This window comes from Papio anubis, chromosome 7 (assembly GCF_008728515.1).
Source record: "Papio anubis isolate 15944 chromosome 7, Panubis1.0, whole genome shotgun sequence".
NCBI lineage: Eukaryota > Metazoa > Chordata > Mammalia > Primates > Cercopithecidae > Papio > Papio anubis.
The window spans coordinates 70935422-70954175 of NC_044982.1; the positions used below are offsets into that span (position 1 = coordinate 70935422).

Genomic DNA, 18754 nt, shown 5'->3' on the forward strand with positions numbered 1-18754 from the left:
AGGGAATCCCTTCCTAGCCAGGGGAACTGAGACACCACAACACCTGGAAAATCAGGTAACCACCCCAATACTGCGCTTTAAGCAAACAGGCAAGGAGATTATATCCCACACCTGGCCGGGAGGGTCCCACGCCCACGGGAGCCACCCTCATTGCACAGCAGTCTGCAATCTAACCTAAGGCAGCAGCGAGGCTGGGGAGAGTGCCCACCATTACAAGGAGGCTTAAGTAGGTAAACAAAGCCTGGGAAAGCTCAAACTGGGTGGAGCTCACAGCAGCTCAAGGGAAAACCTGTTTGTCTCGACTCCACCCTCTGGGACAAGGGGCACAGCTAAACAACAACAAAGAAGAGAAAACTCTGCAGATGCAAACGACTCTGTCTGACAGCTTGAAGAGAGTAGTGGGATCTCCCAACACGGAGGCTGAGATCTGAGAAGGACAGACTGCCTGCTCAAGTGGGTCCCTGACCCTGGAGTAGCTCTAACTGGGAGACATCCCACTAGGCAGTCTGACACCCCACACCTCACAGGGTGAGCACCCCGGAGAGGCCTCCCAGCAAGAATCAGACAGGTACACTCGCTGTTCAGCAATATTCTATCTTCTGCAGCCTCTGCTGCTGACACCCAGGCAAACAGAGGTCTGAGCGACCCCAAGCAATCAAACAGACCCAGCTGAGGGTCCTGACTGTTAGAAGAAAAACTATCAAAACAGGAAGGACACCTACACCAAAACCCTATCAGTACACCTACCATCATCAAAGACCAAAGGGCAGATGAAACCAAAGATGGGGAAAGCAGGGCAGAAAAGCTGAAATTCAAAAAATAAGAGCATCTCCCCGCAAAGGAGCACAGCTCATCGCCAGCAACGGATCAAAGCTGGACGGAGAATGACTTTGATGAGATGAGAGAAGGCTTCAGTCCATCAAACTTCTAGAGCTAAAGGAGGAATTAATACCCAGCTAAAGAAACTAAAAAATCTTGGAAAAAAAGTGGAAGAATTCATTTATTAGAGTAAATAATGCAGAGAAGGTCATAAACAAAATGAAAGAGATGAAACCATGACACGAGAAATAATGACAAATGCACAAGCTTCAGTAACCTAATTTATCACCTGGAAGAAAGAGGCATCGTACATTGAGGATCAAATGAACGAAATGAAGCGAGAAGGAGAAACCAAAAGAAAAAGAAGAAAAAGAAATGAACAAAGCCTGCAAGAAGTATGGATATGTAAAAAGACCAAATCTACATCTGATTGGGGTGCCTGAAAGAGGGGAAAATGTCCTGCTGGAACACCTCAGGATATCATCCAGGAGAACTTCCCCAACCTAGTAAGCAGGGCAGGCCAACATTCAAATTCAGGAAACACAGAGAACGCACAAAGATACTCCCAAGAAGAGCAACCCAAGACACATAATTGCCAGATTCGTGCTGAAATGAAGGAAAAATCTTACAAGCAGCCAGAGAGAAAGCCCGGGTTACCCACAAAGGAACCCATCAGACTAACAGCAGATCTCTCTCGGCAGAAACTCCAAGCCAGAAGAGTATAAATAACATTCACATTCTTAAAGAAAAGAATTTTAAACCCAGAATTTCATATCCAGCCAAAACTAAGTTTCATAAGAAGGAGAAATAAAATCCACAGATAAGCAAATGCTTAGAGATTTTGGTTACCACTAGCTCAGCTCTTACAAGAGAGACCCTGAAGGAGCTAATTCAACATGGAAAGGGAACAACCGCAACAGCCATTGCAGTAAAACATGCCAAAATGTAAAGATGACGAGGCTAGGAAGAAACTGCATCAACTAACGAGTAAAATAACCAAGTTAATATCATAATGGCAGGATCGGTTTCACACATAACAATATTAACCTTAAAATGTAAATGGACTAAAATGCTCCAATTAAAAGACACAGACTGGCAAACTGGATGAAGAGTCAAGACCCATCAGTCTGCTATATTCAGGAGACCCATCTCACACGCAGAGCATTACGCTACAGCTCAAAATAAAGGGATGGAGGCATTTACTGCTAAATGGAGAACAGCAGGGGTTGCAAATACTGAAGTCTCTCTGGATAAAAACAGACTTGTGTCCATCAGTAAAGATCAAAAGAGATGCTGCCACATAATGGTAAAAAGGATCAATTCAACAGGAAGAGCTAACTATCCTAAATATATATGCACCCAATGGCTGGTGAGCAATCTAGATTCATAAAGCAAGTCCTAGATTACAAGAGACTTAGACTCCATACAATAATGGGAGATCAAACACTCCACTGTCAACATTAGACAGATCAACTTAGACAGAAAGTTAACAAGGATATCCATAGAATTGAACTCATCTCTGCAGCAAGCAGACCCACAGACATCTATAGAACTCTCCACCCCAAATCAACAGAATATACATTCTTCTCAGCACCACATTGCACTTATTCCAAAATTGACCACATAATTGGAAGTAAAGCACTCCTCAGCAAATGTACAAGAACAGAAATTACAACAAACTGTCTCTCAGGACCACAGTAATCAAACTAGAACTCAGGACTAAGAAACTCAATCAAAACCGGCCAACCACAATGGAAACTGAACAACCTGCTCTGAATGACTACCAAGGGTTGCATAAATTCAACAGAAATAAAGACGTTTTGAAACCAATGAACAAAAGATACAACATACCAGAACTTGGGATACATTTAAATATGCGGAGTAAAATGAGAGCACTAAATGCCCACAAGAGAAAGCAGGAAAGATCTAAAATTGACACTCAAATTACTACAATTAAAAAGAACTTAGAAGAAAGAGTAAACACATTCAAAAGCTAGCAGAAGGCAAGAAATAACTAAGGTCGAGCAGAACTGAAGGAGATCGAGACACAAAAACCCTCCAAAAATCATCAGTGAATCCAGGAGTTGGTTTTTTGAAAAGATCAACAAAATTGACAGACCGCTAGCAAGACTAATAAAGAAGAAAAGAGAGAAGAATCAAACAGATGCAATAAAAAATGATAAAGGATATCACCACCTGACCAATAATATGAAATACAAACTACCATCAGAGAATACTATACACACCTCCATGCAAATAAACTAGAAAATCTAGAAGAAATGGATAATTTCCAGGACACTTACACCTCCTTTCCAAGACTAAACCAGGAAGAAGTTGAACTCTGAATAGACCAATAAGCAGGCTCTGAAATTGAGGCACAATTAATAGCCTACCAACGAAAAAGTCCAGGACCAGATGATTCACAGCTGAATTCCTACCTAGAGGTACAAGGAGGAGCTGGTACCATTCCTCTGAAACTATTCCTATCAATAGAAAAAGAGGAAACCTCCCTAACTCATTTTATGAGGCCAACATCATCCGATACCAAAGCCTGGCAGAGACACAACAAAAAGAGAATTTTAGACCATCCCTGATGAACATCGATGCAAAATCCTCCATAAAATACTCTCAAGTAAAACCGGATTCAGCAGCACATCAAAAGCTTATCCACCATGATCAAGTGGGCTTCATCCCTGATGCAAGGCTGGTTCAACATACGCTAAATCAATAAAACATAATCCATTTAAAACAGAACCAAAGACAAGAACCACATGATTATCTCAATAGATGCAGAAAAGGCTTTTGACAAAATTCAACAGCCCTTCATGCTAAAACGCCAATAAATTCCGCTGCTGGTATTGATGGAATGTATCTCAAAATAATAAGAGCTATTTATGACAAACCCACAGCCATTATCATACTGAATGGGCAAAAACGGAAAAATTCCCTTGAAAACTGGCATTAAGACAGGAATGCCCTCTCACCACTCCTATTCAACATAGTGTTGGAGTTCTGGCTAGGGCAATCAGGCAAGAGAAAGAAAGAGCGGCATTCAGTTAGAAAAGAGGAAGTCAAACTGTCCCTGCTTGCAGATGACATGATTGTATATTTAGAAACCCTCATTGCCCTGCTCCAAAATCTCCCTTGTTGATAAGCAACTTCAGCAAAGTCTTAGGGTAGAAAATTAATGTGCAAAAATCACAAGCATTCAGATACACCAGTACAGTATGTCAGAGCCAAATCATGGAACAACTTCCATTCACAATTGCTTCAAGAGAATAAAATACTCCAGGGAATCCAACTTACAAGGGATGTAAAGGACCCTTCAAGGAGGACTACAACCACTGCTCAGTGAAATAAACAGGACAAGAAACAAAGGGAAGAACATACTATGGATAGGAAGAATCATCGAAATGGCCATACCGCCCAAGGTTGGCTGCAGAGAGATCTGCTAATGCCATCCCATCAAGCTACCAATGAGTTTCTTCAAGAATTGGAAAACTGCTTTAAAGTTCATATGGAACCAAAAGAGTCCACATCTCCAAGACAATCCTAAGTCAAAGAACAAAGCTGAGGCATCACGCTACCTGGACTTCAAACTATACTACAAGTTGCCACAGTAACTAAAACAGCATGGTACTCTGGTACCTAAACAGAGAGATATAGACCAATGGAACAGAACAGAGTCCCTGTGAAATAATACCCACACATCTACAGTCATCTGATCTTTGACAAACCTGAGAGAAACAAGAAATGGGGGAAAGGATTCCCTATTTAACAAATGGTGCTGGGAACAATAGCCATAAGTAGAAAAGCTGAAACTGGATCCTTTCCTACTCCTCTTATACAAAAAATTAATTCAAGATTGATTAGAGACTTAAATGTTAGACCTAATACCATAAAAATCCTAGAGGAAAACCTAGGTAGTACCATTCAGGACCATAGGCATAAGTAAAGACTTCATGTCTAAAACACCAAAGCAACGCAGCAAAAGCTAAAATTGACAAATGGACCACCAACCAGAGCTTCTGCACAGCAAAGAAACTACCGCACGAAAGTGAACAGGCAACCTACAGAATGGGAGAAAAATTTTTGCAATCTACTCATCTGACAAAATACTACCTGCGGAACCTACAAAGAACTCAAAACAAATTTACAAGAAAAAACAAACAACCCCATCAAAGTAAGCAAAGGATATGAACAGACATTTCTCAAAAATACATTCATACAGCCAACAGACATATGAAAAAATGCTCATCATCATCACATCAGGAGAAATGCAAATCAAAACTACAATGAGATACCATCTCACACCAGTTAGAATGGCTGCATCATGAAAAGTCAGGAAACAACAGGTGCTGAGATGGAGAAATAGGAACACTTTTACACTGTTGGTGGATTTGTAAAACTAGTTCAACCATTATGGCAGTATGGCTATTCCTCAAGGATCTTAGAACTAGATGTACCGTGATGACCCAGCTTAATTCCATTACTTCCGCATATACCCAAAGATTATAAATCATGCTACTATAGTACACATGCACACGATTTATTATGGCACTATTCACACATAAAGACTTGAATCAACCCAAATCAGTGACAAGACTGGACAAGAAAATGTATACATACAATTCATGGAATACTATGCACACAAAAAAGGATGATTTGCGTCCCTATAGGACATGGATGCATGTTCCATCATTCTCAGCAAACTATCGCAAGAACAGAAAACCAAACAATGCATGTTCTGCCATAGGAACTGAACAATGAGATCACTTGAACTCGGGAAGGGGAACATCACACACCGGGGCCTATCATGGGGAGAGGGGAGGGGGGAGGGATTGCATTGGGAGTTATACCTTATGTAAATGACGAGTTGATGGGTGCTGACAAGTTGATGGATGCAGCACAGCAACATGGCACAAGTATACATATGTAACAAACCTGCACGTTATGCACATGTACCCTAGAACTTAAAGTATAATAATAGTAATAAATAAATTTTTTTAAAAAAGATAACTACAATCAGAAAGTCAGGTAATAACAACTGTTGGCTAGGATTAGGAGCAATCTGAACCCTCATACACTGCTAGTAGGTATGTAAAATGTGTAACCACTGTGGAAAACATTCTGGCAGTTCATCAAACAGTTAAATGTAGAGTTGCCATATGACCAAACAGTTCTACCCCCAAAGTATATACCCAAGGGAAATGAAAGCATATGTCCATGCAAAAGCCTGGCCATGAATGTTCATGGCAGCATTATTTACTCTAGCAAAATGGTAGAAACAATCCAGATTTCCATCAGTGGATGAATGGCTAAACTGTGGTGTATCCAATAAAAGGGAATATTATTCAGTCATAAAACGGAACAAAGTGATTATGTGCTACAACATGAATGTACCTTGAAAACATTGTGCTAAATGAAAGAAACCAATCATCAAGATCACATATTAATGGTTCCTTTATATGTAATGTCCACAATAGGTATATCTGTAGAGACAGAGGTAGGTTAATGGTTGCTTAGGGCTGGTTAGGGGCATGAGAGAGGAGGGGGTGACAACTAAAAGATACGGAGTTTCTTTGGGAAGTGATGAAAATGTTCTATATATTCTTCCTACTGAGTACAATAAGCATAAGACATTACATGTAAAACAAGCATAAGAAGACTCTGAAAGATGGAGAGAAGACAGAATAACTAGGGACTTTAGGACTGAAGAATGACATAGTGGTGCATTTTCTGGATTTTCTTTTTTGCCTCATATATCCCAGACTTGGAGTTGAAGAAGCCAGCAACCTAGAAACACCAATGGGTGCAGACAAAAAGCACCAACCAAAGCCTGCTCTTTCTAGCTAAAGGACCAGGAACGGAGCAACCTAAAAAGGCAGAAAAACATTTAGATAATAACTGCACTACTCCAGCCAAACACCACAGAAAATTCCTTGACCCCATCCCCACCCTGACAGCAAAGGTCAGGTAAGGAGCCTAGACTTGCATCTTCATGAGGCTGTTATGAGATGCCCCCGACACCACACTGGAATACTATCAAATAGTGCCGGAGAAGGCCAAGTAGAAATCCAAGACTTTCATGTCTACCAGTTGGTAATGAGTCTCCCGTTCACACCTAAGTGTCAGTGGAGACTACATGGGAAACGTAGAATTCCATCGCCACCAATATTATTGAGGCACCTGCTCTCCACTGGAGTCATTGCAGAGGAGGCCTTATGGAGAATTGGGACTTTTACCATCACCCAGCAGTAGTGAGGTCACCCTTACCGCTGTGTCAGTGAACATCACATAGGAAGCTAGAACTCCTGCCTCCACATATCAGTAATGAGGATCGTCCCTGCTTCCCAGGTGTCAACAGAGATTGAGTAGAGAACATATAATTCCACCTCCACCTGGCAGAAACAAGTCAGCACTTTCACCTGATTCTCTGCTCTTTTCCCTGATACAGCAGAGTCTTCAAACAACCAGCTAAAACAGGAATTTTAAATAAGATCCAGAGTCTCATGAAAATGTGTACATTTCAATAAAAAATTACGCATCATATCCAGAACCAGGAAAATCTCAAACTGAATTTTAAAAAAACAACAGATGCGCACACCAAGATTACAAATATTTAAAGCAACCTTGATAGAAATGCTTCAGTAAGTAATTGGTAACACAATTGAAACAAATGAAAAATAGTCTCACCTAAGAAATAGAAAATGTAAAGAACAATCAAATGAAAGTTTTAGAGTGAAAAATATAATAACTGAAATAAAAGACTCTGTAGTTGCACCCAACAACCAAGTGGAGTGGGAATGGGGGTACAGAAGAATCAGTAAACTGGAAGATAAAACAGTAGAAACAGCCTGGACAGCAGAGAAAATAAACTTAGGCTGGGCATGGTGGCTTACACCTGTAACCCTAGCAGTTTGCGAGGTTGAAGCTGGAGACTGCTTGAGCCAGGAGTTTTGAGACCAGCCTGGGTGACGTAGTGAGATCCCCTCTCTACAAAAAAATACAAAAATTAGCCAGGTGTGGTGGTGGGCACCTGTGATCCCAGCTACTTGGGAGGATGATGGGAGGATTGCTTGAGTCCAGGAGGTAGAGGTTACAGTGAGTAAAGATCATGTCACTGCTCTCCAGCCTGGGTGACAGAGCAGACCCTGTATCAAGAAAAGAAAAGAAAAAGAAAAAAAATAAAAAGGAAAAGAAAAGAAACCTAAAAATAATGAACAGAGCATCAGGGACCTGAGGGACATTAACAAAAAAAAAATCTAGCATTCTGTTATCTGAGTCAAGAAGGAGAGAAGAAAGAGCCTGGTCTGAAAAAGTACTTGAAATACTTGAAGAAAGTGCTGAAAACTTCCTAAATTTGGTGAGAGACTTAAAGCTGTAGATTGAAAAAGCTCGGTGAAACCCAAACAGGATAAATCAAAAGAAATCTATAGTAACACATCATAATTTAATTTCTGAAAACTAAAGACAAAAATTCTTGAAAGCATCCAGAGAATAAGTGTACCTTATCTGTCGGGGGGAAACTATTAGAAAGATAGCAAACTTCTTATCAGAAACTGTGGGAGCCAGGGGAAGTGGCATAGCATTTTTTTAAGTGCTGAAAGAAAAGAACTGTCAACCCAGAATCTGTTTTTTGTTTATTTGTCTGTTTATTTGTTTTGAGGTGGAATCTTGCTCTGTCGTTCAGGCTAGTGTGCAGTGGCGCGATCTTGGCTCATTGCAACCTCCACCTCCTGGGTTCAAGTGATTCTTGTGCCTTAGCCTCCCAACGTAACTGGGATTACAGTCATGCACCACCACACCCAGCTAAATTTTTGTGTAATTTTGGTAGAGACAGGGTTTCACCATGTTGGCCAGGCTGGTCTCAAACTCCTGGCCTCAGGCAATCCTCCCACCTCGCCCTCCCAAAGTGCTGGGATTACAGGCATGAGCCACTGTGCCCAGCAGACCCAGAATCTGATAGCTCACAAACATATCCTTCAGGAATGAAGAGAAGGTCACAACATTCTCAAATGAAGAGAAACTTAGAGAACTTGTTACTAGCAGACCTACCCTAAAGCAATCACTGAAAGAAGTTCCATTAATAATAGAAAGCAAATGATAAAAGGAGGAACTTTGAAACATCAGGAAGGCAGACCATGGCAAGAAAAAATGGGTAAATATAATCAATGTGCTTTCTCATCTTGAGTTGTCTTAATTATTTTTAACTGTTGAAGCAAAAATTATAACACTTTATGATGTTCAAATATATGTAGAGGAAATATTTATCACAATTATATTTCAAATGGGATAGTAAAGGAACATACAGTAAGGTAGAGTTACTTAAGCAGGTAAAATGACAACACTAGTAGGCTGTGATAAGCTATGTATATATAATGTAATACATAGAGCAACCACTACAAAAGTATATAAAAATGTACACTCAAAAAAATGATAGATAAAAACAGAGTTCTAGAAAATGTTCAAGTAACCCACAGGAGGCAGGAAAAGTAAAACAGAGAAATGAAAAACATAGAAAATAAACAGAAAACAGAAAATAAGATGGCAAGCTTAAGCCTTATTAACCTGTCAATAATTACATGAAATATAAATAATCTAAATGTACCAATTAAAAGAGATTGGCAGAGTGGATTAAAAAATATGACCCACCTATGTGTTACCTAAAAGAAACTCACTTGAAATAAAAGAATATAGGCTGAGTGCAGTGGCTCACACCTGTAATCCCAGCACTTTGGGAGGCCAAGGTGGGCTGGTCACCTGAGGTCAGGAGTTCGAAACCAGCCTGGCCAACATGGTGAAACCCCCTCTGTACTAAAAGTGCAAAAAGTAGCCAGGCATGGTGGCGGGCACCTGTAATCCCAGCTACTCAGGAGGCTGAGGCAGGAGAATTGCTTGAACCCGGGAGACAGAGGTTGCAGTGAGCCAAGATCACGCCACTGCATTCCAGCCTGGGTGACAAGAGCAAGACTCCATCTCAAAGAAAAAGAAAAAAAAAAAAAAAAATATATATATATATATATATATATATATATAAAACAATATAGACTGGCAGAAAGTTAAAAGATAGAAAAAGTTATAGTGTGCAAACATCAATCAAAGAAAAGCCAGAGTGGCTGCATTAATATCAGATCAACTTTAGAGCAAAGAAAATTGCTGGAGATCAGAGGGACATTATATAATTATAAAAGGATCAGTTCACCAAGAAGACATAGCAATGCTAAATGCGTGTGCGCCAAACAACAGAGCTACAAAATATGTGGCACAAAAGCTGATAGAACTGAAAGAAGAAATAGAGAAATTCACAATTACAGTTGAAGACTTCACTCCTCAACAGTTAAGAGAAAAACTAAACAAAATCAGCAAGTACATGGAGGAATTCAACAACAGCACCTACCAACAAGATCTGATCTACATATGTAAAATATTCCACCCAACAATGGCACAATATACGTTATTTTCAGGTTCCCACAGAGCATATACCAAGATAGATCATACCCTGGGCCATAAAACAAGCCTCAACAAATTTAAAAGCATTGAAATAATAGAATATGTCCTTGAACAACAGTGGAATCAAACTTGAAATCATTAACAAAAAGATAACAGGAAAAATCTCCAAACACTTGAAAAGGTTATATCCTATGTCCTTCAATTCATATAACATTCTTGAAATGATAGTTATAGAAGTAAAGAACAGATGAGTGAGTGATTGCCAGGGGTAAAGGAGGGGATACAGTAGAAGGGAAGTGGGTATGGCTCACATAACAGGGCAATAGGGGGGATCCTTGAATTTTTGAACATGCTCTGTCTCATAGCTGTATCAGTGTCATCAGTATCCTGGTGGTGATAGAGTTTTGCACTGGGGGGCTCTGGGTAAAGTGTACATGGGATTTCTTTTTAATTTTTTCATTTCTTCATGTGACTCTCCAGATGTTTATTTTAAACAATAGAGATCAGCAAGTGTTAAGTGTTTACAGCAAAGGAACACTAAACTGAGACTTTCTCCTTTATGTTATCAGAGAATTTACTTGAAAATAAGTAACTTTCTGAACTAAAGTAAAACAAAACAAAAAATCTACCTGGAGATACCATTTGTCACCTATCAGATTAGCAAAGATCATAAAGTTGATAATATACTATATCTGAAAGGATATGAGGGAAACAGGCATCCTCATACATTGTTGGTGGCATCTGTGGAGGGCAACTTGGTAGTGTGTTTTAGTATTAGAAGTCCACATGCCCTTTGACTTAAAGTTTCACGTATAACTATTTGTCCGTAGCTCTACTTTCACAAATGGAACATGATATGAGTTCAGTGTTATTTGCTGCAGCATTGACTGTGATAGCAAAAGACAGAAAACAACCTAAATATCCTTCAAGTAGGGGACTAAATTACTGTACATCAGTAAAATGAACTTCTGTGAAGCCAGGAACCAAAAATGAGGACTCTCTTTACTTACTAATAAGGAATATTTTTCAAGATATATTAATTCCAAAAGCAAGATGCAGAATGTTTTATATGCATGTACTGTGTGTATGTGCACACAAACGTGCATGGATATGTGCACATAAACATATAAGAATTTAATTATATATGCAGATAATATTTTTCTAAAGATACTTAAATTGCTTTCTGAGAAGGTAACTGAGTAGTTGCAGGTGAGAGACATGGGAGGAAGAATTTTGGTATGCTTTTTTAATACTTTAAAATTTTTAATTATGTAAGTGTATTACTGAGTTAAAAATAAATTTTAAACTGGAAGAGATTGAGGTAATCTTACAGTAATGGCATAAAAATCTAACAATCATATATGTATTCAGCCATTAGTAACTGATAATGATATTTGAGATGTGTTCAGTTCACATGGTGCAGGAATTTTTTTTTTGTAATTCTCCATTTTATCTGTTATTCTCATATTTTTATTGTAAAGCATATATATAAATGGTTTTCTCTAAGTAGGGAAATACTGGTGATTTTTAATTTTTTTTTTCTTCTCCTTTATTTCCCTAATTTTCTGCAATGAACACAAATTCTTGGCTTCTGTGCATCACACAGGGCCAGGGAATATCATCCAATACAACAACCCTGATGTTAACATGTATTATATTTATAATCAGAAAATAAAAATTATTTTAAAATCCTTTTACAGATCACTTTGTTGTTTTTTAAATGTAATTAAACTGTAGTTCTGCATTTCTAATTGTTGTGGACTGTGATAAGTACTAACAAATCAGGAAGCCAGTTTTATAAGTAAATACAACACACCGAATTAATCATTTTGTCAAACGATCTTACTGTTTTAACTTTTCCCCAAACTATTTCCATACTTGATTTTTTTCTCCCTGGCCTTGGTGTGCTCTGACAGCCTTTATAATTTACCATTAACACCTAGTAGGCTAACAAAAGATGCATAGTACACAGCAGTTGATACCTTTCCTAGTTAACTCCTACTAATTAGAGATCCTCAAATATTTAAGAAGTACCAGTACAAACAAATGAATTCTAACAATTCTAGATTAAGTATTGGTTGATAACACACAAAAGACTTTGTTCCCAATTTTTTTCTTAAGCAAGAAGTTTGAGTCTTTCTCAGTACTGTGTTTGGGTTTTGTTTAATTAATTTATGTGGCTCTTCATTACTCCTAGGTAAATCTTACAAACCATTGTGGTTTTATGGGAGGACTACAAAAAAACAAAAGCACTGGATTGACCACTCCATATTTTGCTACCTCTACAGTAGAAGTAATATTTCACGTGTCAACAAGGATGCCTTCTGATTCTGATGATTCTTTGACCAAAAAAGTAAGTGCTGAGAAGTGCTTTCAAATTAAAATGCTCATAATTGAGGCAGTTAATACATAAAGTACATAAGTAAGAAATGGAATTGGTCAAGCACTGTTTCTGGTTATACTACACCACTCCACCCAGTGCTGTCTTGAAAATAGATTGGTTGTACAGCAAACTATGTTTTCTTGATGGAACAATGATATGGTTAAAGGTTGCAGTCTTTTTTAAAACTTTATTGTGTGTATTTAGGGTTTACAACATGATGTTGTGGAATACATATAGATAATAAAATAGTTACTATATTGAAGCAAATTAGCATATCTATCAGCTCACCTAGTTTTTTTGTGTGTGTGTATGACAAGAACAGCTAAAATCTACTTATTTAGCAAAATCCCAAATACCATACAATTTTTATTGTGCATTAAATCTCTAGACTTGTTCAACTTACATATCTACTACTTTGTATCCTTTGAGCTCCGTGTCCCCATTTCATACCCCCCTCCACCCCTGGTAACCAGTCTTATTCTCTATCTCTGTATATTTTCTCCTTATTTTTTTTAGATTCCACATATAAGTGATATCATGCAATATTTTTTCTTTCTGTGTCTGGCCTATTTCACTTAGGACACATAATGTCCTCCAAGTCCATTCATGTGTAGGAAGTGGCAGAATCTCCTTTTTTAAGGTTGAATAATATTCCATTGTATGCATATATACCACATTTTATCAGTTTGTACATTGATGGACAGTTTTGCATATCTTGGTTATTGTGAATAATACTGCAGTGAACATAGGAATGCAGATATCCTGAGGAGGTAGTGATTTAGTCTCCTTTGAGTATATGCCCAGAAAAAGGTTTGCTAGGTCATATGGTAGTTCTATGTTTAATTTCTTTAAGAACCTCCTTTTTTTTCATAATTGCTGTACAGTCTACATTTCTACCAACAGTGTGCTAGTGTTCCCCTTTCTCCACATCTTTACCAATGTTTGTTATCTCTTACCTTTTTGGCAGTAGCATTCTAATGAGTATAAAGTGATATCTCATAGTGGTTTTAATTTGCATTTCTGTGATGATTAATGTGATTGCTGAGCCTTTTCATATACCAGTTCACCATTTTTATGTCGTCTTTGAATAACTGTCTGTTTAGGTCCTTAGCCCAGTTTTTAATCAGGTTATTTGTTTTTCTGCTATTGACTTAAAAGACCCTTATAAATTTTAGATATTAATCCCTTAATAGATAAGCGGTTTGCAAATGTTTTCCCTCTGTAGGGTGCCTTTTCATTTTGCTGACTGTTACCTTTGTTCTGCAGAAGCTTTTTAGTTTTATGTAGTACCATTTATTTGTTTTTGCATTTGTAGCCTGAGCTTTTGATGTGATGTCCAAAAAAAATTATTGCCAAGGCCAGTATCAAGGAGCTTTTCTTCTATATCCTCTTCTAAGTTTCGTGTCTTATATTTTGGTCTTTTCTCCATTTTAAGTTGATTTTTGTATATGGTGTAAGATAAGGATCCAGTTTTATTCTTTTCCATGTGGAAATGCCATTTTCCCAAGACCATGTTGAAGAGACTGTCCTTTCCGTGTTGATCTTCTTGGTGCCCTTGTGAAAAATTAGTTTACTGTATGTGTTTGAATTTGTTTCTGGGATCTCTGTTTTGTTCCACTGGCATATGCTTCTGTTTTTACGCCAGTACCATACCATTCTGATGACTGTAGCTTTGTAATACAATATAATATAATATTTATTTCTTTTTAGACAAGGTCTCACTCTTTCACCCAGGCTGGAGTGCAGTGGTGCCCAATCACAGTTCACTGTAGCTTCAACTTCTGGGCTCAAGTGATTCTCCCTCAGCTTCCTGAGTAGCTGTAACTATAGGCACTCACCACCGTGCTGGCTAATGTATGTATTTTTGGAAGAGATGGGGTTTTGCCATGTTTCCCAGGCTGGTCTCAAACTTTTGGGCTCAAGCAATCCCTCTTCAGCCTCCAAAAGTGCTGGGATTATAGGCGTAAGCCACTGTGCCCAGCCTGTAATATAATTTTAAATCAGGGAATATGATGCCCCTTTGTGTTTTCTTCTCAGTTTAGCTTTGGCTATTTGAGTTTTTTTTTGTGGTTCCATACAAATTTCAGAATTGATTTTTCTATTTCTGTGAAAAATGCCATTGGAGTTTTTATGGGGATTCCATTAAATTTGTATATTTCTTTGGGTAGTGTGAACATTTTAACAATATTAGTTATTTCAATCCAAGATATCTTTCCATTTCATTGTGGTTTTTTTTTTTTTTTTTTTTGAGACGGAGTCTCGCTCTGTCGCCCAGGCTGGAGTGCAGTGGCCGGATCTCAGCTCACTGCAAGCTCCGCCTCCCGGGTTCACGCCATTCTCCCGCCTCAGCCTCCCGAGTAGCTGGGACCACAGGCGCCCGCCACCTCGCCCGGCTAATTTTTTGTATTTTTTAGTAGAGACGGGGTTTCACCGTGTTAGCCAGCATGGTCTCGATCTCCTGACCTCGTGATCCGCCCATCTCGGCCTCCCAAAGTGCTGGGATTACAGGCTTGAGCCACCGCGCCCGGCCCATTTCATTGTGTTTTACATTTCTATCATCAATGTTTTATAGTTTTCAGAGTACAAATCTTTCACCTCCTTGGTTAATTTATTTCTACGTATTTTTATGGTATCATAAATTGTTTTCTTGATTTTTCAGCTAAGTCATTTCTTGATTTTTCAGCTAAGTCATAATTTGTATATAGAATTGCTAGCAATTTTTGTATGTTGATTTTGTATCCTGCACCATTACTGAATTCATATGTTAGTTGTAACACTGTTTTTGTGGAATCTCTGAGGCTTTCTACATAGCAGATCATGTCATCTACAAATAAAGATAATGTCACTTTTTCTGTTGTGATTTGGATGCCTTATATTTCTTTTTTTGTCTGATTGTTCTTGCTAGTACTTCCAGTACTATCTTGAATAGATGCAGCAAAAGTGGGCATCCTTGCCCTGTATCAGATGTTAATAGAAAAGCCTTCAGTTTTTCCTCATTGCTTATAATGTTAGTGAAGGGTTTTTCATAAGTTACCTTTACTGTGTTGAAGAACTTTCCTTCTATACCTAAACTGTCAAGAGTTTTACTCAATAAATGCTGTTGGACTTAGTTGAATGCTTTTTCTACATCAATTGAGATGATCACATGATCGCATAGTTTTTAACTTTTATTCCATTAATGTGATGTATCACATCAATTGATTTGTGTTCATTAAATCAGCTTTGCATGCTAAGGATAAATCCCACTTCGTCTTGATGTATAACCTTTTTGATATGTTGTTGGATTGGTTCAGTTTGCTAATATTTTATTGAGGATTTTTGCATCAGTGTTCATCAGAGAAATTGACCTATAGTTTTGTTTCCTTCTGATATCTTTGTCTAGCTTAGGGATCGAGGGGATGCTGGCTTTATAAAATGTGTTTGGAAGTATTCCCCCTCACTCCAGTTTTTGGAAGAGTTTAAATATTGGTAATAATTCTTTGACTGTTTGGTTGAATTTAGCTGTGCAACTGTCTAGTTCTGGGCTTTTTGTTGAAGGTTTCTAATTAATTCTTCAATCTCTTTGTTATTGGTCTGTTCAGACTTTCTGTTTCTTCCTGATTCAATTTTGGTAGGCTGTTTTATTCTAGAAACTTACCCATTTCCTCTAGTTTATCCAATTTGTTGGCATACAGTTGTTCATAATAGTCCTTTATGATCCTTCTTATTTCTGAAGTGTCTGTTGTAATGTCTTCACTTTCATTTCTGATTGGTTACAGTCTTAACAAAGGATTTATCTTCAAGAAAATAGGGATGTATTAGTCTGTTTTCACACTACTATAAAGATACTACCTGAGACTGGGTGATTTTTAAACAAAAGAGGTGTAATTAACTCACAGTTCCACAAGGTTAGAGAGGACTCAGGAAACTTAAAATAGTGGCAAAGGCAAAGGGGAAGCAAGGAACATCTTACATGGCTACAGGCAAGAGAGTGAACAAAGGGGAAGTGCCACACTTTAAAACCATCAGCTCTCATGAGAACTCATTCTCTATCACAAGAACAACACAGGTGAAACCTTCCGCATAATCCAGTCACCTCCCATCAGGTTCCCCCCTTGACACATGTGGATTACAATTTGAGATGAGATTTAGTTGGGGACACAGAGCCACACCGTATCAAGGGATATAACAAACTGAAAGATTTCTGTGTTTGTTTACATTGGTAAAATTATATTTCAAGGCCCTTAGTACATGGACTCAGATAGAATGTTTATATTGATTGAGGGAGAAGAAAAAATAAAATAGAAATTATTCCAGGCCAGGTGTGGTGGCTTATGCCTATAATCCCAGCAATTTGGGAGGCCAAGGTGGAAGGATTGCTTTAGCCCAAGAGTTTGAGACCAGCGTGAGTAACATAGCAAGACCCCCTACCAAAAATTTAAAAATTAGCCAGGCAGGCCGGGCGCGGTGGCTCAAGCCCGTAATCCCAGCACTTTGGGAGGCCGAGACGGGTGGATCACGAGGTCAGGAGATCGAGACCATCCTGGCTAACACAGTGAAACCCCGTCTCTACTAAAAATACAAAAAATTAGCCGGGCGTGGTGGCGGCGCCTGTAGTCCCAGCTACTCGGGAGGCTGAGGCAGGAGAATGGCGTCAACCCGGGAGGCGGAGCTTGCAGTGAGCCGAGATCGCGCCACTGCACTCCAGCCTGGGCGACAGAGCGAGACTCCGCCTCAAAAAAAAAAAAAAAAAAAAAATTAGCCAGGCATGGTGGCATGTGCCTATAGTCCCAATTACTCAGGAGGCTACTGTGGGAGGATTGCTTGAGCCTGGGATGTCCCGGCTGCAGTGAGCTGTGATTACACCACTACACTCCAACCTGGGTGACAAAGTGAGACCCTGTCTCAGAAAAACACATACATACATACATAGCACTTAAAATATAACATGCTGTATCCCATACGTTCGGGCTAAAACTAATGTAGCAAATAAGTGGTATTTAATTGAAATAAATCTTGCTACCTCAGAATCTGTAAGGGATATCGTAGAATGATATTCATGGTCCACAACTGTTAAAATTTACACCACCATTTTGCTGTAGCTCACACAGCCATTGAAAAGTCATTGTAGCTACAGAGATAACCTCAGAGTACAGTTTTATGTATTCAACTCATATTTGGTTTTGTGAGAAATGTTTTTAAAAGTAAAACTTTATCCAACATTTCTCCTTTACCTCTTCCTTCTCCTCCTCTTTCTTCTCAGTTTGTTTGTTTTTGCCCCAGGGTTTTACTGAAAATCCTGTCCTCAGTTTATCTAAAACTATTACTAAATGTAACCAACTGAATATGATCAGCCATTTCATTTGATACTCTGTTGCCTGATACCAAAGCTCTTCGCACTTCACTAATAAGCTTTGAAACAGGGTTATTAACATACTGTTTTTGAAAGGAAGTTTAGGACTCTTTACAAATCTTTTATAAGATTTGATTGACTACTGTATTGGTCTGTTTTCACATTGCTATAAAGAATACTGATACTGGGTAATTTATAAAGAAAAGAGGTTTAATTGACTCACAGTTCCATATGACTGGGGAGGGCTCAGGAGACTTACAATCATGGTAGAAGGGGAAACAGGCACATGTTATGTGGCAGCAGGCAACAGAGAGTGTGAGCATGTGAAGGAGTAACTGTCAAACATTTATAAAACCATCAGCTCTCATGAGAACTCACTACCACTAGAACAGCATCCAATCACCTCCCACCAGGTTCCTCTCTCAATACCCAGTGATTACAATTCAAGATGAGATTTGGTTGGGGACACAAAGGCAAACTGTATCAACTACCTTTTATGACTTTTGTTTAGATTTTAGAGTATTGTTAGAAATTGCCTAATAAATGGATAATAGCTAAGAAAACTAATATATGAGCACTAATTAGATTGCAATGAGTGGTGGGGTAGAGGTAATTAATAAGTCTAGGAAAGCATATTCAGTAAAAAGTTTGCTACAGAATTTCTTGGCATATGCTTTTTAGAAGTACAAGATAAGACATCAATACTGATAATGGTATATGATGTTAAATAGGATTGGAATAAAGTGAAGGTTTGTTAAAACTTCACA

General features: G+C 38.5%; 1 protein-coding gene across 15 annotated transcripts in view; it reads left to right on the forward strand.

Annotated features, from left to right (window-relative positions):
- RALGAPA1 (Ral GTPase activating protein catalytic alpha subunit 1) overlaps nucleotides 1-18754 on the forward strand; it is a 276848-nt gene that overhangs the window by 207717 nt on the left and 50377 nt on the right. For all 15 annotated transcript variants that reach the window (XM_021941133.2, XM_021941130.2, XM_021941131.2 and 12 more), the window contains one exon: nucleotides 12470-12625. In XM_021941133.2, coding sequence (XP_021796825.1) covers nucleotides 12470-12625 — 156 coding nt within the window. The remainder of the gene's footprint in view (nucleotides 1-12469; nucleotides 12626-18754) is intronic.